General features: G+C 36.5%; 1 protein-coding gene and 1 long non-coding RNA gene across 4 annotated transcripts in view; one reads left to right on the top strand and one right to left on the bottom strand.

The window, feature by feature from the left end:
- The window catches only part of kcnip1b (Kv channel interacting protein 1 b), a 50,286-nt gene that overhangs the window by 3,464 nt on the left and 20,876 nt on the right, over window positions 1-25,946 (top strand). Inside the window, exon 1 of one of the 3 annotated variants that reach the window (XM_051121115.1) lies at window positions 17,470-17,715. The exons of 1 other annotated variant lie outside the window; for it this stretch is intronic. In XM_051121115.1, the coding sequence (XP_050977072.1) occupies window positions 17,658-17,715 (58 nt within the window). In that variant the 5' untranslated portion in view covers window positions 17,470-17,657. Of the gene's footprint in view, window positions 1-17,469; window positions 17,716-25,128; window positions 25,475-25,946 lie in introns of those variants that run through there. One more of the 3 variants, XM_051121114.1, reaches the window with a different exon arrangement.
- Window positions 14,284-25,946, bottom strand: part of LOC127172061 (uncharacterized) — a 34,432-nt gene continuing 22,769 nt past the window's right edge. Inside the window, exon 3 of the long non-coding RNA XR_007828582.1 lies at window positions 14,284-14,350. This is a non-coding gene — a long non-coding RNA (uncharacterized LOC127172061). The remainder of the gene's footprint in view (window positions 14,351-25,946) is intronic.

Raw genomic sequence — 25,946 nt, 5'->3', positions numbered from 1 at the left:
AAAAATAGAATAGAAAATAATAAAATAATGGAATATTATCTTTAACATAATAGTATGACATATAAGGGACATGAATATGAATAGAATAGAATAGAATAGAATTATTTAGAGCAGAAGAATATAGTTAATAAAGTTAATATAATATAATATTTAACAGAAAAGAGTATAATAGAACAGAACAGAATAGAATAGAATAGAATAGAATAGAATTATTTAGAGAAGAAGAATAAAGTTAATAGAGTTAATATAATCTTTAACAGAAAAGAGTAGAATGGAGTAGAATAGAATAGAATAGAATAGAATAGAATAGAGTAGAAACTTTAACAGAATATAAATGATAATATAATAAAAAAAATAGAGCATGGAGTAATTAGAATAGAGAATAGAGTTTTGAATGGAATATAATCAGAATATATAAGAAGATTATAAAAAGAATAGAATAGAAAATAATAAAATAATGGAATATTATCTTTAACATAATAGTATGACATATAAGGAACATGAATAGAATAGAATAGAATAGAACAGAATTCTTAAGAGCAGAATATAGTTAATAAAGTTAATATAATCTTTAACAGAAAATACGATAATAGAACAGAATAGAAAAGAACAGACTAGCATAGAATATAATTCTTTAGAGCAGAAGAATAGATTTAATAGAGTTAATATAATCTTTAACAGAAAAGAGTAGAATAGAGTAGAGTAGAATAGAAACTTTAACAGAATATAAATGATAATATAATAAAAATAGTACATGGAGTAATAAAAATAGAGAATGGAATTTTGAATACAATATAATCAGAATATAGGAAGACTATAAAAATAGAATAGAATAGAAAATGATAAAATAATGGAATATTATCTTTAACATAACAGTATGACATATAAGGATCATGAATAGAATAGAATAGAATAGAATAGAATAGAAACTTAAGTAGAACAGAAGAGAGCAGAAGAATAGTTTTAATAGAATACAACTTCATACAAATCTACAGCATGGATTTTATTCTTCACTATAGAGAATAATAGATTAATTGGTAACACTTTACAATAAGGTGTCATTTGTTAACATTAGTTAATGGATTAACTAACATGAACGAACAATGAACAATACATTTCTTACACTATTTATTATCATTTGTTAATGGTAGTTAATAAAAATTCGTCCAGTCATCCATTGTTTGTAATTTTAACAATGCATTAGTAAATTAAATTAACATTACCTAAGATAACAATAAATGCTGTAGAAGTATTGTTCATCCTTATTTCTTGTTAACTAATGTAGTTAAATAATGATAACTAATGAACATTATTGTAAAGTGTTACCACTTTACAATAATGACTTGAAATGACTTTTTTTTTCTCAAAAGTGCACGTTTATATGAGTTGAAATGACTTTTTTCTCAAAAGTGCATGTTTATATCTTGCAATTCTGACTTTATAACATGCAATTGCAAGTTATTAATTCAGAATTGTCAGATATAACCTCACAATTCTTAGAACATAATCAGTCTTTTTTCCCCTCAAAATTTGACTTTATAACTCGCAGTTGCAAATTGATATGATATAAACTCTATATTCTGACTTCTTTCTCGTAAGTTTGAATTTGTATCTCGCAATTCTGTTTTAATCTCTCAATTATTATTATTATTTTTCTCAGAATTATTCTGTGATGGAAACAGGCTTCCATACAAAACAGAACCAAAATAAAGGGACCTGTTTTTTTCCTCCCCAAATAATCCCATAGTTTTAGTCATGTTCTGCAATTTTAGAAGGCTGATGCTCAAGCCCTCTGGCTACACAGCCTTGTTTTAGAATGAATTAGTGTCAATATGTAATGAAAGCTCAGTGAATAGAGTGTGGGAGAGAGCCCGCATACATCCATCATGGTTATTCTAGCTGACTGCACTTTACCTCAGTAAACCCATTAATGGGTTAACGGTGACCCTTTATCCCTGCAGGAGTAGATAGCATGATGTTGAATTTCATGAATTTCTAAGCCTTCCCTACTGCTCTGCACTGAAAATGCACACTTATATTTTACACACTCATCAATTCATGCTGCATATTTGTCTGTGTAAGCTGTATGGCACATTCTGCATCCAGAACTTACAGCACAACCTTCTTTCTAACCTATGACTGGAGAATCAAGAACATTGCAGGAAGAAATGCTGTTGCCCAATCAGAAACTGTTTTGTTGTTACCAATAGCAACTGTGAGTGCAAGTGACAAGGTCAGTCAAGCACATGGCAGGGTGTAAGTGTTTTGTTTAAGTGCAGGGCACATGTGAGTGTGTGTGTGTGATTATGAGTGACAACATGGCTCTTCTGGTGTTACTGCAGTTTTACAGCTCCAATAGAATGAGTCTCTGGGGGAAAGAGAAAGAGCATTTGACATTTTGAAAGAGTACAGGGTCGATCAATCCTGCCAACTTCCCTTGACATGCTGCAAATTTTCCCTGTTCTTTCCAGAAGAACTGTAGCACACATGAGAGTGTACAGTACGTCCATACAACAGCTGATGTGAACCCTTGTGACTGGAGGAATCAATATTGATGCAGACACAATTGGAGTTTTGTACCAGTTTGATGTTTATATGCAAAGAGGATTAGAAAAAGAGGAACGATTTACCATATCTGCTGTATGTTTTCATTTCTAAAATTAAATTAAATGGAAAATGGAACATTCTGTCAACATTACTCACCCTCATGCTCCAAACTTGTCTGCCATGGGGAAAAATCTATAAAATATCTATTTTTTCTTCCACGTAAAAGGCCGTAGACACAGTGTGAGTTCACCTTTTACTGCATAGTCTTGTTCTGTATACACAGTTCTGTGATTTACGGCAGTGACAACTGCATTCTACAACCGTATTAATTCAGGTAGTGACAACTGCAGAAATTCTATGCAGTGTGTGTGGAACTGACAAACTATTTATTAAAGGTATAGTTCACCCAAAAATGAAAATTCTGCCTTTAATTACTCACCTCATAGTTGCGTTGCAGTCTATGCAAGGTCAGAAAGCTCTCGGATTTCATCAAAAATATCTTAATATGTGTTCTGAAGATGAAGATGAAGGTCTTACGGGTTTGAAAGGTGGGTGAGTAACCGGGGGTGCGTAATTAATAACAGAACTTTTTTGGGTAAACTATCCCTTTAATGACACATTTAAACATGTTTCAGAGTTGTGACTTTTCTGTATGTGTGGTGCAAGAAATCACAGGGTACATGATTCATTAGTGTTGCCAGATCTTGCTAGAAATATATAAATAAATACAAGCCCATAATAAACTCTAATCCAAATGTGTTATCTTGGAAATATGCCACATGTTAAAATAAAGTAGCCTGCACCTGCCTAAACACCAAGCCTAGAGATGCTTCATAGGCCTTGCTTATAATAAGCGGATATGGCAACCCTTCAAGAATGCTCTCTGCAAAGTCTTCTTCCAAACATAAGATTTTAAACATAAGATTTTGGAGAGTGACTCAGTTATTCAGTGTCTCATTACAGTAAAGGGACAGTTCACCAAAAAAAATCTTGTTGACTCCCTCATGTTGTTTTTAAACCTCTATGACTTTCATTCTTCTGTGAAACAAAAATTGTGGATTTCTGAGGAACATCCTACGGGCTCTTTTTATTATAATGAAAATGAAAAGGACTGGATTTGTCAAGCTTCAAAATGAAAACAAAGCACCATAAATGTATCATAATAGGATTCGCATGCTATATCCCAAAATATACAACAATTTTGTGAGAAACTGAGCAAAATAAGCGTTATCGAGTGATGTTGAAGGTGATATTTCTATATATCTAGAAATATACTAACTTACACTTCAGATTGAATCCTTTTTGATTTGTAGTAGTAAAACTAAAAGTCGCATGGACTATTTTAACAATCCTCTTATACCTTGACCTTGAACATAGTAGTTGCGTTGCAGTCTATGCAGGGTCAGAAAGCTCTCAGATTTTATTAAAAATACCTTAATTTGTGTTCTAAAGAAGAATGAATGTCTTACAGGTTTGGAACGACATGAGGGTGAGTTTTTATTTTGAAGAATTTTTGAAATAATTTTTATTTTGGGGTGAATTATTCCTTTAATGGTGTATTTAAACATGCTGTGTATTTTCCCTATGCACAGTGCAAGAAATCACAGGGTACATTTTGATTCATTAGTGTTGCCAGATCTTGCTAGAAATAAATAAATAAATAAATACAAGCCCATAATAAACTCCAATCCAAATGTGTTATCTTCGAAATAAGCCACATATTAAATTACAGCGACCTCCACCTGCCTACTTTATTAACTCCATAACCTGGATGGCTTTATAAGCCAAACCCAAACACCAAACCCAGAGATGCTTAATAAGCATTGCTTATAATAAGTGGACATGGCAACCCTTCAAGACTGTGTTCTGCGAAGTAGTCTTGCAAACATTAACAAAACATCTTTGGTCGTTCCAATATTACTTTGATTAAAAATATATACCAAGCACACAAGATACCAGAATCCAGGTACCATTATCAACATACCAGAATGGTTACCACAGTGTCAATCACCACAGTTTCAAGAGTGATTTCTGTTCCAAACACACACAAAACTATAATTTAGGGGATTCAATACCATTTTTAAACCTGGAACACATTAGACATGTATTTGCAGTGCAGAGTATCTCTTACACTGTAACACGACAGACAGTTGTTCAGTACGGTTTCATTCAAACATGAGGTTTGGGTTCGGTTGTAGAATGTTGTGTAGAATATTGTGGTGATGTGTGAACGTGGCCAGAGACAAAATTCCACTTCATCTACTCGACCTTTCCTACTTTTAATAGATTTTAATAGTCTTTAATAGATTTTTATGAATTATATCACGTCTGAGGGCTGATGCAGCGTTCACAGTTCAATTGCCTGAGGACACTAAACAGAACATTTTGGAATAGTGCAGACCTAGATGCACTGCACACACACACAAAAAGAGAAAAAGAGAAAGAGATTTGGGAGAATGACTCAGTCATTCAGTGTCTCATTACAGTAAAGGGATAGTTCACCCAAAAGAAGAAAATTCTGGCATTATCGACTCCCTCATCTGGTTTCTAAGCCTGTATGACTTTCATTCTTCTCCCGCATAGCCCTTTTTTTATTATAACGAAATGGACTGGATTTGTCAAGCTCAAAAATGAAAATAAATCACTAAATTGTATTATAGGATTTACATGCTATATCCTGATTTTGTGTGATGAACTGAGCTAAATAGATGTTTTTGAATTATAATCATGTCCTCTGATATGCAAATATCTAGAAATATACAAACTGACACTTCAGAATGAATCATTTTTGATGTTTAGTAGTAAAAGGTTTAGACATTTAATTAATTTTGACAAATTGGACAAACAAATTGTAATGGGACTAATGTTATTATGCAGTAATCTAATGTGATATATATATTTTTTATTTACTTGTTTCCAGTAAAGTTATTTTGTTCTCCATCTGGTTTCAGTCGAACTCTTTAGTTGATGCTAGTTTGCTACCATCTGTCTGACAGCTACAATGCCAATGCATTTTAACTCTCCCACACTCTTTCCCTCCTTCGCACATTTTCTCCTTCTATTTTACCTCCTTCTCTGTCACTCGCTCAATTCGTTTTCTCAGTGATTCTGTTTCAGTTTGGCTCCAGCAGCTGTGGAGATGCCAAATGTTTCTCAGCATCATCTTATGTAAATGTAACATTAGATGTGAAACACTTACAACATCCCGAATTTATTCAGGCCTGTTCATGTCCTCCTCCTCCTCCATCTCGGCCTCTTGTTCCTGCTGAGCTGTTGATAATACGAGTGTGTGTGTGTCTGAGGTTCATAATATCTTGCGGCAATAACAAAGGCAATACCAGCAGGACCCAACCTCTAACATATTTCCCTTTATCTAAAGAAGGCAAAAGTAATTAAAGGAGAGAGAAATGGTACATATTCTGACATCCTAATGGCCTTCTCATGACCTTTAAAAAAATATATGCCTGAATTAGCATGTGTTTGTATGTGTGGGAGTCTGAACTAAGGTCCTGTGTGCATGCATGTGTATTCATATGTGCACTACAGTGAGATTTGCACTGCAGTACATTAGTAGAATTGGGGAAAAAATGGAAAATACACTGTTTTCTAAACCAGTTTTTGTATATACAGCTGAAGTCAAAAGTTTACATACACCTTGCAGAATCTGCAAAATGTTAATTAAAATAAGAGGGATCATACAAAATGTATGTTATTTTTTTATTTAGTACTGACCTGAATAAGATATTTCACATAAAAGATGTTTACATATAATCCACAAGACAAAATTTGTTGAGTCAACTCAAAATAATTTGTTACCCTGCTGCCTTAAAATGTTAAGTTCGGTCAACTAAAATAAGTTTAGCCAACTTGAAATGTTAAGTTGTACAAAGTGACAACTTAGATATTTGAGTTGACTAAAAAAAATTGGTTTCTTAAACTTAAAAGCTGGGCTTCTTACCCAGCTGCCTTAAAATTTAAATATCTAAGTTGTCACCTAGTACAACTTAAAATTTCAAGTTGACTAAACTTCTTTGAGTTGACTGAACTTAAAATGTTAAGGCAGCTGGGAAACAAATTATTTTAAGTTGCTGACTGATGCTTACTGATGCTTCAGAAGGAAACACAATACATTAAGAGCCAGGAGGTGAAAACTTTTGAACAAGATGAAAAGGTGTACATTTTTCTTATTTTGCCTAAACATATATATGCATATATATATATATATATATATATATATACACACATACATATATATTCATTTAGTACTGCCCTTCAGAGGAAGATACTTACATGTTTCCCAGAAGACAAATTTAAAAATTACAATTTTCCGTGATCTTGAAATTCAAAGGGTTTTCACTCCCTGGCACTTAGTGTATCATGTTTCCTTCTGAAACATCTGTGAGTGTTTGAACCTTCTGTAATAGTTGCATATGAGTCCCTCAGTTGTCCTCAGTGTGAAAAGATGGATCTCAAAATCATACAGTCATTGTTGGAAAGGGTTCAAATTCACAAAAATGCTGAAAAACCAAAGAATTTGTGGGATCTAAAAGATTTTTCTGAAGAACATTGAACAGATTAACAAGGTACTCATGAACAACTATGCAAATTCTCTCTCACAATGAAGAACTGCAGAATGTCAGAGAATTCATGTAGCTGATCTCTTTCCGTAATGTAGTTTGCTCAAACAACAATGCAGCACATTTCATCTTAACTGAACAAATCCAGCTTTCTGACCATCTTTCTGACTATAGGCTTTGCACAAGCAAACTGAGGTTTGCATGCTTGTGCAACCATGGTTACCTTGGCTGTTTTTATCCGAGGCTATTTAATTGACTTTTAATGGAAAGATAAGCTGGAACCCAGAGAGATGAGAGTGGAACAGTACTGCATGTGTATGAGAGCAGAGTCCACCTGACTGCAGCGTCCCGGAGGTGTGTTTGAGTCTGTGTGAGTTTGAGGAGGGAGAGGCAGCCGCACAGACACACACCCATAGACGCAGAGGCATTCAGCACTTTTCAAGGGTCACACACGCACATTGGCACACACTTGGACGCACTTGTTTCAGAAACACCTGGACTGAACTCTCTCTAGAGATAGCAGTCAGCTTTCTTTCTAAAGTACGACCTTTCTCTTTGCTCTCTCTTTTGCCGTCCTTTCTGTCCTTTTCTTTGTGCGCACACACACAAATAGAAACATTTAGCTATGAACACAACCCTCCCTTTCTTCCTCTTTTTCTTTTGGGCTAAACATTAGGAACTTGCTACTGCCTGGTTTGTTTAGATTTATACTTTCCCTGGCCCAGTTAAAAATAATATGGTTCATATATTATATATATGTTTCTTGTGACACTGAAAATTCAGCTTTGCCATCATAAGAATATATTACATTTTAAAAATATATTAAAGGAGACCTATTATGCCAATTTTACAATAGCCACTTACACACTGCAAGTTTCAGGAGTGACAACCGCATTTAATGCAGGAGTGAGTCCCGTAAATTATCGCCTCATGTGTGTACAGAACAGCAGTCACTGCTGCATCTTGCAGGAGTGAATAAGAATTTAGCCGTTTGGCAATTTTTTGGCTAAGACTCTTTCTGTCTGTCAATTTTAACTAAACTACCACTGTTATGCTGTCTTTTGTTAATGCTTGGGAGGCTGCTTTAGAGAGCGCTGTTTTGCAGTGTTGCCATGTTGCCATGTCCTCATATTTACAAGTGCTTTTAGGCATGTTGTTTGGTCTTAGCTCATAAAGCTAGGCACTTTATGGAATTAATAAAGTGGTCTGTTGCGGATATAAGATAAATGATTGTTTTGTACAGTAAATAAGTCAATAAATCCACTGCTCTCTTGTTTCCTCTGAGGCTGGGACTCTAAATAGTGTTCTGCGCTCATCTGTGCAGCCATAGACAGAACCGTTAACATGCTTTGCTCAAACTTTTGCCATGGCGTTAGTACTGGTACAGTGTTGTCGCTTGCAAAAACAAAATTATGGCGCTGTGGGTGGAAATGTGCAGATTAAGGGGTGATTTTAGCACTTAAACACGAAAACAGTCAGACTTTCATGTCACCTTTAAAATAGAAAGCAGTCATTTTAATTTATAATAATATTTCACAATATTACAGTATTTCTGATCAAATAAATGCAGCATAAGAGATCTCTTTCAAAAAACTAGGGCTGCCCTCTAACAGTTAACTGTTAGTCAACGAGAAGAGGCTTGGTTGACCAAAATTTTATTAGTCGCAGAAAAATAAATTCCACAGGAAGTGGCGAAGTTGTTACTGTTCTCACAATAACAACAAAACGTACTGCTTTCGTAAAATAACAAACACGTTGCGCTTTCTGCCGTCTTGGTCTCTGTGAACTTGAGCGCAAAACTTCAAAACTCTGTGTATTTTTGCCTTACAGACATGAAAAATATATCTATAGAGAATAAAATGTCTATTTTTTAATGAACCAATTCAAATGCAAAACAAATATTCTCAGATTATGCAATCCATATGAAACATGCATACTACCGCACTATCACTACTGCAGGGATGACGAGTCAGTGTCGCAGACTTCATCGCCTTCATAAACCAAAAACAAAGAAGCACTGGTTTAGCAATAACGTTAATGCAGTCTCCTTACTGTTTTTCCCTGACACATTCATAATTATTATATCTGCCGGTGCGCTGTGGCAAAGCTTTTTTTTTGCATGCGCTTAAGCGCTTATTAGGCTATGTAGGCAATTAATGGCTCATTATTATGATTAATATGGTTAATTAATAAACATGCAACTAATAGTCAACTAATGTTTAAAATGAACGACTAGTCGACTAGAAAAATCTGTAGTTGAGGGCAGCCCTACAAAAAAAAAACATTTGAAAAAAATTACTACATAATTTGCATTTTTGTCATTTATCGCCACTTTTCCTGATGACGATAACGTGCCTTTGGTAACTTTTTTTTTAAGCAAGATTCAAAATACGTACCCCCATGTACGTTTTGTGATATATTTGATGTGAAATGTCCACTGAGTGGTGCTGAAAGAGTGTTAGTTTTTTCCCGGAACAGATGAATGTACATACGGTACATTTTATGTGATGTTGGTTTTGTACGCGTCACCGCAGTTCTGACTTGAAATGTCCATGACAAGTCTGAGTCCTCTAAAAGTTGTACTTAAGACCGCATGAGTCCGAGTACCCCAACTCTACCCACCTACCTGCCGGAAGGTATAAACAAAAGCGAGTGTGACGTAAAAACACAATTGCAAGCATACCGTTTTAGCTTGTTTTTCAATCTCTCATCTTTCAGCTCTTTCATTGTGAGTCGTTTTTCACGGGATTCGTACCCAAGGATTCCACATTTTAAATCAAAATTCCTTGCTGGCTGAGATACTGAGCAAACTTGTTACGTCTAGAAAGCGAAACATATGGAGCTGTAATCATAATTGTATACAAAATTGATTACAAGTGCTCGCTGTTTTAACACCTCTAGTGTTAATTTCTGTTGGAATTGGAACTGCATTGATATGTATTCATCAGTACATATTTTGCATCTTGCAAAAAAATTCCCACAAGTACGTTTTCGTCATGAGATCAGGTAGACTTTTTCATGCAGGCATCATCAAAAGGACAATTTGCCTACTTTTCAGAAACATTTTTCACCAAATTTGTTAAAAATTACAAACAAACATACACCTATTCTTCACTAAACTACGAATAAGATCATATAAAACTCTGACAGAGTATCCACTGAGACTAAAGACTAAGAAACAGCTGTTAAAACGCTGGCTGTCCAGATGTACTGCTGCAGAGGCCAGATGTTAAACTCACTGGAGTGAAAAGACAGACTCTGTCTGGTTGGCAGCAGTTCTTTCTCTTCACTGCAGACTGAACATCTACTACGATACTCTAACGTAGGGTATCTTACGTTATCTCTTTCCTTCTGCCTCTGTCTTTCCCCCGCTCTCTCTCTCTCCTTTTAACAGCAGATCGAAGCTGACAGAGCACGTCTCCACCTTTAATTTTTAAATCACTCGTCCTGTTTTACGTAATCTACTTCCTCCTGCAGTTTATTTATATCCTCAGCATCCCCATCCATCTCTCACACTCTTCCCCTCCATCTCTCTTCTCCTTTCCCCATCTTTCCTCCATTTTCATGACACTTCCCCCAGTCAGTATCTCTTTCTATGCTCTTTGTGTCTCCATCCATCATTTCCTTCTCTCTTGTCATATGCGCGCTGACCCACAGTATGAGGCCTCACGTCGGGTCGATGTTGCACAGCTCCTACTGAGGTTATCGTTGTCAGCTCCGATTTGCTCGCTGAGGAGTTTACGAGCCCCTGAAACAAACATTACGAATCATTTAGTTATGAGACCAGCGCATTATATCAGAATGGCAGAATAAGTGCCATTCACACTGACAGCGATTTTGTCTCTGCTAATCACTGTACTAATGCTAGTGGGCTTTCTAGCAATACATCAGGCTGGACAGGACTCATTTAATGTGTTGTTGCTAAAAGCGGGTCCCCAATTTGCAGTTTATTTTTAATGAGTAGCTTACAATCAATGTTAGCAACTTTGAACCAATAAATTGGCATTATTATTATCATTATTGCCAAGATTAATTAAAAATGAATTACTTTTCTGGTAGCTTAGTTCCCTTAAATCATTGCAAATGCAAATGCCCTTTACTTGGGACTTTGGACGTGGTATTTTATTTTGTAATTTCACTGAAGAAGTGCACAAGAGAGAAGGCCAGGCGACTCTTTACCACTCTAGGCAGATATGTGACCTCTAACTTGTTCCGCCACTGGCTGGAGGGCTGCATAATGCTTAGTCTGATGAACTTTAAAGGATTTTTAGAAGAAGTTCAATCACTAAATGGAGACAGAATGTGCTGGACCGAGCACAGCTGACATGTACAGGAGGTGAAATGAATATGGCGTCTGTGATGCATCAAAACAATTCTGTGCATCAGTTTGATTATAGGCACATATTTTATTTTCAGCAAAGGTTATTTAAGAGTTTAAATATATAAATCATCCATGTTAAGGTTGTACAGATGGTTTCCATGGAGATCAATGTGGCGTGTGGTATTTTAGGCAGGCTCTGAGAGATACTGATGTTCTTCCTATATGAATGTGATTTCATCTTTTTTTTTAAGCATATTTTATGAACTCATCTGCTGAAACACTAATAGTATAGGTTAAAAAATCTATAAATAGATTTTTATAGATCAAATCTGTGGATCATATAGATGTCTGACACAAAGTCAAACTGGTCTGTGATCATGCAGTGAAAGTAAAGAAGCTCTTATATTACATTGGAAAGCTCATAGGCAGTGTTTACTAGACAGAGGCATTTATAATTTATATCAATATGTACACTTACAGCTGCACTGTATGACTGCCTGACAACACTGAGGCTCTATGGTAGATTATGTGTAAAATGCTGCCCCCTTCTGGTTTATAAATGAACTGTACACCTGTTAAAACACTACTTACTCACCATTTAATCATATTATGTTTTAGAGCATTTATAAAATATAGATTAGAGCATAATATAAAATATATTGCTTTTGTATAATGCATCTAAACTACTAGTTGAACTTATACATTCAAGATGAAGTCATATCAGCCAGCCTAACATACTTACAAGGGATGGTTCACCCAAAAATGAAAATTCTGTCATGAATTACTCACCCTCATGTCGTTAAAAACCTGTAAGACATTCGATCATCTTCCTAAAACAAACAAAGATATTTTTGATGAAATCCGAAAGTTTTCTGAGCAACGCAACTACCACGTTCAAGGCCCAGAAAGGTAGTAGGGACATTGTTAAAATAGTCCACGTGACATCAGAGGGTCAACCATAATTTTATGAACCTACAAGAATATTTTTCGTGCACAAAGAAAACAAAAATAACAGCTTTATTCAACAATTTTCTCTCTTCCATGTGAGTCTTCGATGCGCGTTCACAAGAGTATCATGATGCATGCGTGTGGTGCTGCGGATGAAGGAGCTGGTGTTCGGACATAGAATGTTCATCTCCTTTAGTTCATTGTCTGTATATTCTGGCCCAAATAAGTAAGGTTGGGCAAAAAATTGCAAGTCATCCTCTCTGAAGATCTTCAGACATTTAAGTCGAAATCTTCAGACATGTTTATGAAGACTGTTTTATGTACAGCGAGAGCCACACGCACGCGTCTTGTAAAAGCACATTAAAAACTGACACTGAAGAAAAGAAATTGTTGCTTATTTTTGTTTTCTTTGCACACACAAAAAGTATCATTGTAGCTTTATAACTTTAAGCTTGAACTATGATATCCATGCACAATTTTTATGATGTCCTTGAACGTGGTACTTGCGTTGCCATCTATGCAGGGTCAGAAAGCTTCCGGATTTTATTAAAAATATCTTAATTTGTGTTCCAAAGTTGAACGAAGAAATAGCTGAGCAGAAGCACAACTGACGTAATTAGCCAAACAATGTTTACCCGAAAGTAAATTGCAATTTTAGCATCAACCGCTAGAGGACTGTTACATACTGTACCTTAACGTTAATGTCTGACAAGCTTGAAAAGGTTTTTGGTCCCACCAGTAACCACAAGAGGACAGTATAATATCCAAAATAAATACACCTGAGCAAAATCTCACGAACTGTATTAAGATGATTTAATGCCTCTGTAAGCATTCTGAGGGTGGCTGGCAAAATTAGATATGACAAAAAGAAAATACATCTGCAGCCAACAGGCTCAACGAATTGCCTACAAGGCAAAAACACGTGTACCAGCTATTCATAAAGAAACAGACTACAAAGTAAGAAACCTGAAAAAAAAATGCACAACTGAATATTCCGGTCTGTAAGTTTATTTCCCATGGCATAAACGGCATGCCATGTATTTGTAGCATTGGTAACCTTAATCATATCACACTTGCAAATCATACTGCAGTTCTTGCGTGGTCTTGAGGGGCTGTGTTTACATACAGTCGACAGCAGGCCTGAAGCAGAAGCTGACTGTGAACTGTGGGCATATGAGGGGGCACAGGCTGATGATCTACCCCAGGCAGCAACTCACATACTGTGAGCTGCAGCTGCCGCTGTCGAGCAACTGATACATTAGCTTTGAAAACACCATATAATGAGCTAAATAACCCCAGTACAACAATATCAAGCTGGTACAGTACTTTAACTTTTCTTTCTTTCTTGTTAGTGTTACAATGTGGAGTAGCACATAGATACCCAGAGGAAAATTTGACTGCTAAGTGGTTGCTCTTTCTCAGGAGACTTAATCGAGTACTAAGCAATGTTTCATTTAAGTATCGATTTTGGCTCAGATGTTGTATCTAATCCTTAGGAGGAATACAAATAGAAACAAATGATACGATTTACATACAGAAAGAGTTTAGTGCTCTGAAAATAATGCGAAGAGCACTGGATTTTTGAAAAAAATCTGAAATGGACCATTTTATCAATGTCTTTACTACCTTTCTGGGCCTTGAACACAGTAGTGCCATTGCTGTCTATGCAGGGTCAGAAAGCTCTCGGATTTCATCAAAAATATTCCTTTTTGGGTGTACTATACCTTTAAAGATTAAGTCTCAATATGTTTGCCAATTAATCTCACTGCTGTCTTGGGGAAACAGTTGAGTTAATAAAGAGATCTCCTTTGTGATTCCTCTTTCCTAGCAAAACAGTATCTCATATTGAACTGAGAATGCACAGATCAATCGTCTTTTCTAACCTCACCTGCTCCTGGATCCTCCATTGCACCAGCAGTTTCCTCTGACAGCAGCAGGGTGGGTGGAAATAGGGATGCTTGGGTAGAAGAAAAGGAGGAGAAAAAGAAGAAAGAGATGGGCAGATGAAAGAACATGGAATGATGTGCAAGCACATTGCTGAGACGTGTTTCAATGATCAGCTCCTGACAGAACAATGTTTTAATCAAAAGAAGCAGCTCAACCTCTCTTTCCCATCAGCATTTCCTGTTATTTCCTTTGTCTTTTTTCCTGCTTCGCTTTCATTTACTTTTATCCGGCTGTCTCACATTTTTCTCTGCACGCAGAGAGGAATGACAGAGGAGAAGAGAGATTTGTGAAAAGATCAAGGGTGCAAAGCCTCGTCCTCACAATTCCTTGTCGTCCTCATATCATCCCTGTTCTTTCCATCCTCCCCTAAGCCTTTTTCTCTGTTTTTCGTCACCCCTCTTGAACACATGCTTTAGTGGTGCTTTGTGTTTATCCAGTGGTTTTTCCAGCTCAAGGATTTGACACTCTTAAAGCTCTCTTTTTAATAGCCCAAACACTTATATTTTAATTGCGGAGTGTAATTGAATCTGTAGTCTTTTCCCTCTGCTTGTGAACGAGTCAATGTGGAGTGCTGCGCTAAAAGATGTCAATGTTTAAGTGGCCCAGATAGATAAGAGTTCAGCATGTTCTAGAGAGCGAGCGAGAGCGCTTTGGTTAAAGTGATTATCTTAATCCTCACACTGCGATACTCTGACCACTGATAGAGCCCATAAAACCATGTATCTGAGCGAAAAAACCAATGGCTCAGTTAAATCTTCAAAATTCACTGTTAAAAAAAAGGAACTATATAGAATATTTAACACATCAAAGTCAACATATGTGGACAGATACACTAATCAATGCAAAAATACATATTATATATTTAAATAATCAATTTTACCATTCAAAAGTGCTTTTATTAATACTTTTAATTAATACTTTTATAATTAACAAATCAATATTATCAAAGAATATTGATTATAAAAAGCATCACGGTTTTCACAAACATATTAAGCAGTTAACTGTTTTCATCACTGATAATAAAAAGAAATGCTTCTTGATTATACACTGCAAAGGTGGCACAGAAGTGCTTCAAATGTGGCATGTAGGTGTCTTTACACAGACTGTTTGATGCTGCTTAGAGGTGGCATGAATGCATTTACACAGCAATTGCACCTTTACTAGTGACTAAGGTGGGTCAGAGCAGGCATAATTTAGCCTGGCTTTTATGCACAATTGTATCTTTACACACACTTTTGAGCAGCCTTAACTTGGCTATGTAAAGATGCTATTGTAATGATTTCTGAAGGATAATGTGACACTGAAGACTGGAGAAATTATGCTGAAAATTCAGCATTATTATCTCAGGAAAAAATTACATTTAAAACATATTAAAATACAAAACAGTAACTTTAACATTACCTATGTAGTAATGATATTTCACAATAACAATATTTCATAATATTACTGGTTTACTGTTGCTATCAAATATTTGTAGCATTATAGCAATAAACTGCATAAAACATACTTTACTGACATATGTGAATAGTATTCAAATCTTATAATATTAACATACACTACCAGTCAAAACTTTTTTAACAGTAAGATTTGTAAGATTTTTTTTTAAAGAAGTCTCTTCTACTCACCAAGCCTGCATTTATTTGATTCAAAGCCCAGCAAAAACAGTAAAAGTTTGAAACACTGAAACATTGAATCATGATAAAAAGATCATGATCATGATGATAAAGACATTTATGTTACAAGATTTCTATTTCAGATAAATGCTGTTCTTCTGAACTTTCTATTCACCAAAGAAACCTGAAAAAAATCTACTCAGCTGTTTTTAACATAATAATATTAATAATAAATGTTATTTGAGCAGCAAGTCAGAATATTAGAATGATTTCTGAAGGATCATGTGATTAGAGTAATGATGCTAAAAATTCAGCTTTGAAATCATAGGAATAAATTACTTTTCATATAATATACTGTTTTCAAATTAAAATGTTTATTGAGTTATTTTTAAACAGGAAAAAAAAAATATTTCAAAATTGTACTGTTTTTGCTGTACTTTGGATCAAATAAATGCAGACTTTGTGAGCAGAGACACTTCTGTAAAAAATGTTACTGTTCAAAAACTTTTGACTGGTAGTGTATTAGACATGGAAAACATATTAGTCACAAGGGGTGGGGGGGGACTTATCCTATCATTAATTACTCACCATGTCATAAGACCTTGGTTCATCTTCTGAACCCAAATGAAGATATTTTTTAAGAAATCCAAGAGCGTTCTGACCCTACATAGAGAGCAACGCAACTACCATGTTTAAGGCCCAGAAAAATAGTAAGGACATTGTTAAAATAGCCCATGTGACATCAGTTGTTTAACCATAATATTCTGAAGCTACATGAATACTTCTTGAGTGCAAAGAAAACAAAAATAACTTTATTCAGCAATTTATTTTCCTCCGTGTCAGTCTTTGCAGCCTGTTCACGAGAGTACTACGACACATGTATGTGGCATTCTTAATCTGTGTTCTGAAGATGAACAAAGGTCTTACAGGTTTGAAACGACATTGGGTGCATAATTAATTACAGAATTTTCATTTTTGGGTGTACTAACGCTTTAATATAATCAGCAAATCAACAATAAATAAGCCTTTTGTAGACTGATCTCCTCAAAATGTGTGAACACTCTGTCTTTGTGACACTATTAAAACAAAAACTTTTGAGCATCCCGACCAGCCTGGCAACAGCAGCACTGGCTTAACTAATGGTGTGGATTTGTGGCAGTGCAGTCTGTTTGACTGACCAATAGCAGACAATGTTTAGGAAACCTGTTTGGAAAACATTTCTTATTTTCATAACTCTCTTTGATGATGGTACTACCACAGAAATTACATACTTCACTTTTAAATCTGATGAGAACAATCTTTATAAACCTGCTATACAAAGTCTGATATTGTTTCTTTTTCTAAGCACCCACCATGAGTCTGTTATTACACTGCTGGATGGACAGTTTTATCACTCCTGCATTCTCTACTAGTATTCCTAAATGAACCACTCACCATCCCTCTCCCTCTCCCTCTCTCTCTCTTTCCATGTCTCTCTCAGCCCCCAATAAAAGCTCAGGAAATGATGAGCAGCCTTCAGAGTCCACATGATAGACAGACAGAACGCGGAGGAAAGTCAGAGAGCGAGAGCAAAGTAACCAACAACCCTGAGAGCGAGAGAGGGTAGAAAGATCAGAAGATAAAGACAAAAACAGGGACTAGTGCTTTTTTCAAGCCAGGATCTAAAGTGAGGAACCTGAAAAAAAGTGAAGAACTCTGTTGAAGATGGGTGTAGTGTTGGGGACCTTCTCTATGCACACCAAACAGGTCACCTTCAGGGCAGGTAGGATCCAATTTACATATTAACCAGCTAGAAATACTTTTATTCGTAAGTTATTTATTTGTGAGAACAAAGGAGCGATAGACGAGTAGATTGAAAGAATTAAAATATATTACTTTTTTATACATTCATCACTCTTGTTCCACTTAACTCTTGTGCAACTCGAATATCTGCATGTGCGTTTCTAACCTAGATAATTTTTGGAGAACAAAATTGCAACAGAATGCCACTTGAAGTTGGTTAAAACAGGGGAAAAAAACCCTCTTTGGGTTGTGTTAAAAAGGCAAAATAGTTCTTGTTTTTCTTATTCACTTCCACAAATGTCAGAATTTAAATCTCAAAGGGCTAGCAAATACTAATTTTAATTAGCCTAATTTAGTTTAGATAAAATCTATGTGCAGCGTTGTATGTTGGACATGTTGGCATGGGCTCCATATAAGGCATTATGGGTTATGAAAGTATTACATGGCCATTTATTCCAAAATTACTACCTCCTGTATTGCTCAGAGCTGAGAGCATGGAGGAGGCGATTTGAAGGTTTTAAAAAGCGGAGCGATTGGGCTGCAAGTATGTGATAAGAAAATGCATAAAAAGAGGAAAAAGAGAAGGCGGTTTGTTAGTGATTATTTATGCCTTGAAGGTTAATTAACCTACACTCCATGCAAATTTACCATTTCTGAATCTCCAGAGCTTTAATGCGCTACAGAATATGCTAAAACAATACTGAAAGAAATCAACACAACCACTGCACTCACATGTGAGAGCATGTGTTTTTACTCACTCTTAAGAGCAATAGAGAGAGCCACATTTCATATACACACACCGGAGACCTGAAGAATGATTGTGGAGCCAAGAGGATTACGAGTTCTGGGCAGAAAGACAGAAAGCTTGTTTGAAGTCTTCACTAAAATCCCCAGGAGTTACAGGAGCTGCCTGTGAGTTTATAACTAGAGATGCAAACTGTGCGTCGGCTTTGGCACTCAGCCCTGACGGACTAGAACTTCTGCTGGATTTCTGAAGGGCATTGCTTCAGGTTCAGGTGTTGGGGATGAAAACTGTGAAGATGTTAACTAAGAGATTTCAGTCTGAACTTTAAATAGTGTTGCTCCACCTTTGTAGTTTCTAGGAATGGCCTATATAAAGCACTGCAGCTGTGCTATGTTTCAATACAGTATGCGTATGTATTGAACTCGCAGGTTTAACTCACTTAGGAATAGCTGTACATGGTGGACTTTCCTTTAAGATAGCTTTCAAAAGCCTAATGATGTGGAAGACTTATGTCTAATCCCTGATTAAAGACTATTCTAGGGAGAAAAAAAAAAACAGAGAGCCCAATACTTAGCACACAAGGCATGATAATTGTAACAGTCAACAGGTAACCTAATTTTAGCAAAAAAAAAAAAAAAAAAAAAAAAAAAAAAAAAAAGTAACTAGAAAATCAATTCAAGGTGTCACAAAACAAGTTACTAAACAATAAATAAAGCTGACAAACAGTGAAAACCTAGTCTTATTAGTTATTTATGCCCTGATGCATGCTGGGAACACTAGAATCGCAGCCTTAAGGAGTAAATAAATAAATAAATATTTTTCTGTTTTGTGATCAGTACTTGAGAAATAAAATGACTACTATTATAACCAAAAAAGTAATATTTAATTTTACATGCTTGAAATAATTTGTATGCATGGTTTATATTGGTTGTAATTTAATAATTTTTAAGTACAGGTCGACTGATACCGATTATCAGATTACTAGTAGACAAATAACCGATATATTTGTCTGGTGTAAAAATTAAAATTAATGTCAAAAATCGAGAATAACAAAGGTGACAAAAACTTTCTTTAAATTATTTGAAATGTTTTTTTTTTTTTGGCAAATCGGTTTTGAAAATGACTGATACCGATAACCATAAAAATGCCTAATATTGGTGCCGATAATCTGCCAGGTCTATAATCCGTCGACCCCTATTTTTAAGCGCTACTGAAAAGCACTATAAAAACAAACTATGAAACAATGTATAGTAATGTAATAATATTAATATACGTGACTCTGGACCACAAAACCAGTCTTACAGCACTATATTTGTATATTTGTAGCAATAGCCAAAAATACATTGTATGCATCAAAATTATCGATTTTTTTTTATTATTATTATTTTTTTAATGTCAAAAATCATTAGGATGTTAAGTAAGATTTTCTCTTTTTTTTTTTTTTTTTTCTTTTTTCTTTTTTTTTTTTTTGGCAGCCTCAGATTCCAGATTTTCAAATAGTCAAATATTGTCCATACATCAATGGAAAGCTTATTTATTGAGATTTCAGATAACGTATAAATCTCAGTTGTTTTAAAAAAAAGGACCCTTATGGCTGGTTTTGTGGTCCAGGGTCACACATGCTAATATTTTCATCTCATGGTTGAATTTTCAATTATTTTTTAGGTAATCTAAAGATCAGTACATAAAACAAAAATAAAATACTACAAATTATGATTTATATTTGTTAAGAAACGCTGTGCAAAAACAATGATGATCTGTGCACACAGTAATAGAAGATATGAATTATTAATTAATCCAAACATGTTGTTTTTTAAACCACACTGCTGGTAAAATTCTGTTATGCCATTTCTTACTGTACTGCTGTTGCAAAACCCTATTAACAATAATACTATGATTACAGGTTTTCAATGTTACAAGGTTTCAGGCTGTTATTCGCACCATTGAATATGTTTCCAAGGGTAAGCCAATCATCTGTAACAATCTCCCAAGTGCATTAGCAGATTCAATGAGGCGTCTGCAAAGGAAAGTCTAACACAGACACTTCTGAGTGAGAAAAGAGGCTTACACCTGCCTCTGTGGATTTCACACATGCCAGTCGTTTGCTGGATATCATTGTTTCTCTTCCAAGGACGAGTGCCAAAGCGAGAATCTCATTACATTAACAAAAAATGTGTTCTGATGAAATTTGAATGTTGATACCAACGTCTTCTTTTTCTTGCGTGAGGCAGGTTGTACAACCTCAGGGTGTTGAGATAGAGAAAAAGAGAGTGTGTTTTGTGCAGACTGAGTTGTGGTGATGGTATGCAGATCTCCATGTGCTAGAATGAGGATATCTCTGGATATCTTGGCCTGATTTTCAGGTCAGTCCTGCTGGATTTGCGTAATACGGAGCGCTGCGGGTTGATATTATGTAATTACTCATTACCTTCAACTTCTCTCCACACTCTCAGCCCAAATCTCGTTCGTCTGAAGTCTCATCTTTTTTGGATTATTAATAAGGTTACAGACCTGCTGTTTTGAAACTTAGACATCCCCCAACGGCAATTTCTTTTCCTCTGTAGTTTGTCTTTTTGCTTCCCTTTCTGTTTTGCTTTTTCTCTGTTTCCATCTCTTTAATCGGAAAAGTTTGTGGGGTTGGTTCCCCACTAATGAGAGAGAATACCGAAATAAACAAGAGTATATGGGTCGTTTTACAAAGCGTGGTATATATACAGTGCACAATCAAAAAAGCACAAAATTAGAGTACTTGATCCATGAAACATTCTTATCCGAGTCACTAAATTGGAAATGCACACACGCATGCACGCACGCACGCACGCACGCACGCACAAAGGCTCATAACTGGAAATGAACAGTGGATGATGAAACCAAGCTCATCATTTGATGTATGTGGATCAGGTTTTGCCTACAATATGGGGACTAAATGTCTCTACAAATGCCGTAAAGTCTCAAATTAACTACACTGGGTGACCAGCAAGGTACAATGTAAAATTTTTACCATTTTTACAGAAAAAGGCCAAAAATGCTACACTAAAAACCCAAAAATGAAAATTCTGTCATGAATTACTCCCCCTCATGTTGTTACAAACCCATAGGACCTTTGTTCATCTTCGGAGCACAAATTAAGATATCCAAGAAATCTGAGAGCTTTCTGATCCTGCATAGACAGCAATGCAAATGACACATTCAAGGTCCAAAAAGGTAGTAAAGACATTGTTAAAATAGTCCATCTGACATCAGTGATTCAACCGTAATGTTATGAAGCTACAAAATACTTTTTGTGTGCAAAGAAAACAAAAATACTGACTTTATTTAGCAATTATCCTATGAGCACGCCTCTGCTCGCAAACAAAGAAAATTGGTATAAGAATGTATGGTTTTTACATTTAAAAAATAAGATTTACCACATCATTTATGGTGAAAAACAGTAAAAGGCAATCTGATTTCCTGACGAAAACATACCTGTGGGAATGTTTTCGCGAGATGTGAAATACGTGCAAATAAGTACATATCACTGCAGTTTCCAACAGAAATATTCACTGAGTGTTTGTTTTTTTCCCCCGGAACAGTTACATAAGGTATGTTTTATGCGACGATGGTTTGTACGCATCTCCGCAGTGCTAACTTGAAATTTCCATTGAGTGGACCTATAACTAATGCTCCGTTATGTTTTAGAAATAACGTACCATCTGAACTATACCAAAACTACACCCAATAGTATTAACAAAAGTAAATGTGACGTAAAAACGCAATCGCCAGCATGCCGTTTTAGCTTGTTTTTCGATATCTCGTCTTTCAGCTCTTTCATCGCAAGTCATGTTTTCACAGGATTCGTGCCCAAGGATTCCACATCCTAAGTCAAATTCTGTGCTGGCTGAGCTGATCCCCTGCCAAATGATTACCCCTCTTGATGAAATCGCTACATGATTGCCTCCGAACCCCTCCCGCACACCTAACCCTAAAGCCCAAAGTACAGTATAGTACAGTGCATGTGTCGACCGTCCACATCCACGCACAACATCAAATGGAGTATACTTTGAAAGGCTACACATTCGACAGTACGCATACGCTAGCGTACACGTACAGAAAGTATACTTTGGGCATAAACCTACCAATACTAGGGGGGTAGTAATCTGGCAGGGGTCAACACCGGAAAGCAAAACATATGGAGCTGTAATCATAACTGTGTTTGAAAAAAATTACATGCTCACTGTTTTACTGCCTCTAGTGTCGATTCTGTTGGAAACTGCAGTGATATGTACTTATTGGTGCATATTTCGCGTCTTGTGAAAATGTTCCCACGGGTACATTTTCGTTATGAGATCAGGTAGGTAAAAGGACATTCCCAGAAGTCCCTATATGACTCATCACATATTATTACGTTTTGTATAAATAATTTTCTTTCTTCATACTTTTTGTTACTAATTCTGTTACATTTTCTGTAATTTACTTAATATTTGTTATTTGTAAAAAGCAGTAAAAAGCAGATTTGTCTACACTGACCAAAATTCTAAACAAAACTTTTGTTTTTGCCCCCATTTTTCATGAGCTGATCAAGATCTAAGACTTTTTCTATGTACACAAAAGGCCTATTTCTCTCAAATATTGTTCAAAAATCTGTCTAAATCTGTGTTAGTGAGCACTTCTCCTTTGCTGAGATAATCCATCCACCTCACAAGTGTGGCATATCAGGATGCTGATTTGACAGCATGATTATTGCACAGGTGTGCCTTAGGCTGGCCACAGTAAAAGGCCAGGTCTGGGGGGGTCCGAAAACTAGTCAGTATCTGGTGTGACCACCATTTGCCTCACGCAGTGCAACACATCTCCTTTGCATAGAGTTGATCAGGTTGTTGATTGTGGCCTGTGGAATGTTGCACTCCTCTTCAATGGCTATGCAAAGTTGCTGGATATTGGCAGGAACTGGAACACGCTGTCATATACGCCAATCCAGAGCATCCCAAACATGCTCAATGGGTGACATATCTGGTGAGTATGCTGGCCATGCAAGAACTGGGATGTTTTCAGCTTCCAGGAATTGTGTACAGATCTTTGCAACATGGGGCCGTGCATTATCATGCTGCAACATGAGGTGACGGTCATGGATGAATGGCACAACAATGGGCCTCAGGATCTCGCTATGGTATCTCTGTGCATTCAAAATGCCATCAATAACATGCACCTGTGTTCGTTGTCCATAACATACGCCTGCCCATACCATAATCCCATCGCCACCATGGGCCACTCGATCCACAACACTGACATCAGCAAACCGCTCACCCACACAATGCCGTACACGCTGTCTGCCATCTGCCCTGTACAGTGAAAACCGTGAACCATGGGATTAATCCGTGAAGAGAACACCAAAGTGCCAGATGCCATCGAACGTGAGCATTTGCCCACTCAAGTCAGTTACGATGACAAACTGCAGTCAGGTCAAGACCCCGATGAGGACAATGAGCATGCAGATGAGCTTCCCTGAGATGGTTTCTGACAGTTTGTGCAGAAATTCTTTGGTTATGCAAACCGATTGTTGCAGCAGCTGTCCGGGTGGCTGGTCTCAGATGATCTTGGAGGTGAAGATGCTGGATGTGGAGGTCCTGGGCTGGTGTAGTTACACGTGGTCTGCGGTTGTGAGGCCGGTTGGATGTACTTCCAAATTCTCTGAAACACCTTTGGAGGCGGCTTATGGTTGAGAAATGAACATTCAATTCATGGGCAACAGCTCTGGTGGACATTCCTGCAGTCAGCATGCAAATTGCACGCTCCCTCAAAACTTGCGACATCTGTGGCATAGTGCTGTGTGATAAAACTGCACACTTTAGAGTGGCCTTTTATTGTAGCCAGCCTAAGGCACACCTGTGCAATAATCATGCTGTCTAATCAGCATCTTGATATGCCACACCTGTGAGGTGGATGGATTATCTCGGCAAAGGAGAAGTGCTCACTAACACAGATTTAGACAGATTTGTGAACAACATTTGAGAGAAATAGGCCTTTTGTGTACATATAAAAACTCTTAGATATTTGAGTTCAGCTCATAAAAATGGGGGCAAAAACAAAAGTGCTGCATTTATAATTTCGGTCAGTGTAGATTGGTGAATTAACATTATCACATAAGAATAAGAAATCTTAATGGGACAGTAACCATTTTTGGGGTAGTTTTTTTTTTTTTTTTTTTTAACAGTTTTTTTTTTTACAGTGGAAGTTAATAGAATGCAGTGTTGTTTTGGACACCAGTTCATTGTATGAACATAAACATGAACAAAAACGTGTTCTTTAAAATATCCTTTGTTTTTTAGAGAAAGAAAAATCAGTTTTGAAACAACATGGGTAAATTATGAAATTATCTAAAATTATTAAGTGAATTATCTCTTTAAAACTAGTTTATGTGATATTTAGGTGTAAAGTTAGAGGACAGAACATATAAGAACAACAGTCAGTGGAACATCCCCACCATGGTAGAACAACAAATGCGTGTGCATATAAGGGCAGTAGAGTGTGAACGAAAGTCATCATCTATCTTGCCACATTCAGCTTGTGCAAAAAATTGCAATTCCATCAGAACAGATCTGCTTGCTCTGTGTGTGTGTGCCACAGAGAGGAGCATTTCATCCTCACACTCTTCCAACTGCTTTCCATCAGGCTGATCTGCCTGCACAGCAACAGTTCCTGACACCGAATAACAAACGGGACCAAGCAGAAACAGCAAGAGCGAGAGCAAAGAAAGAGAAACGAAGGGAGAGAGAGAGTGAAATTTGTGGGAGGGGCATCAAGGAAGGAACCATATGCTTTTAGGAAGAAAATTCCAGCGTGTCTTCATTCACTGACAAGAGTGGAGAGGGAAACAAGAGCAGGGGCTTCAACAAAGAAAGACAGACTGGCGGACTCAACGCTTATTAGTTTGAACGCGTGTGTCTCTACGGTGACAACATGGGAGCAGTAGTGGGCACACTGACTATGCAGACAAGACAAAGACAACCATCTAGAGGTATGTTAACTAATGAGACTTGTTCTCAATGATGCGTTATTGTTAAATGGAAAGGAGAAAGACTAAAGGAGTTTTGAACTATGAACAATAGCACTATATCAATGATACAATAGCTAACTTAGTCATTGAGAAAGAGTGCTTAAGGAAAAGAAAGAGCGTCCTATTTGTGTCCAAAGACAGATAACACTTCAAAAAGACGAGATCTACGTACAGACAATGTTGAACTAAAGAGCTGAGAGAGGATAGAACGGATGCGAGGTTGAGAAGATATGCAGTTGACAGGCAACACATCACGGTCTGCTGTTTACAAATGATGGTTTAACCTCGTCCCTCACAGATAAACATCATCGACAGAGTGTGTGTGTGTGGCATCTTTGTACGTGAGCGGGTGTTTTAACACTCTGCTCACATATCAACCCTCTTCCTGTTCACATGCGCCATGGTGTAGTTGTCATGGAGACAGCTTTCTAAT

Source organism: Labeo rohita, chromosome 10 (genome assembly GCF_022985175.1).
Source record: "Labeo rohita strain BAU-BD-2019 chromosome 10, IGBB_LRoh.1.0, whole genome shotgun sequence".
In the NCBI taxonomy this organism is placed as follows: Eukaryota; Metazoa; Chordata; class Actinopteri; order Cypriniformes; family Cyprinidae; genus Labeo; species Labeo rohita.
Note: the sequence above shows the minus strand (reverse complement) of the source record. Positions and strands in the feature narration are given on the sequence as shown.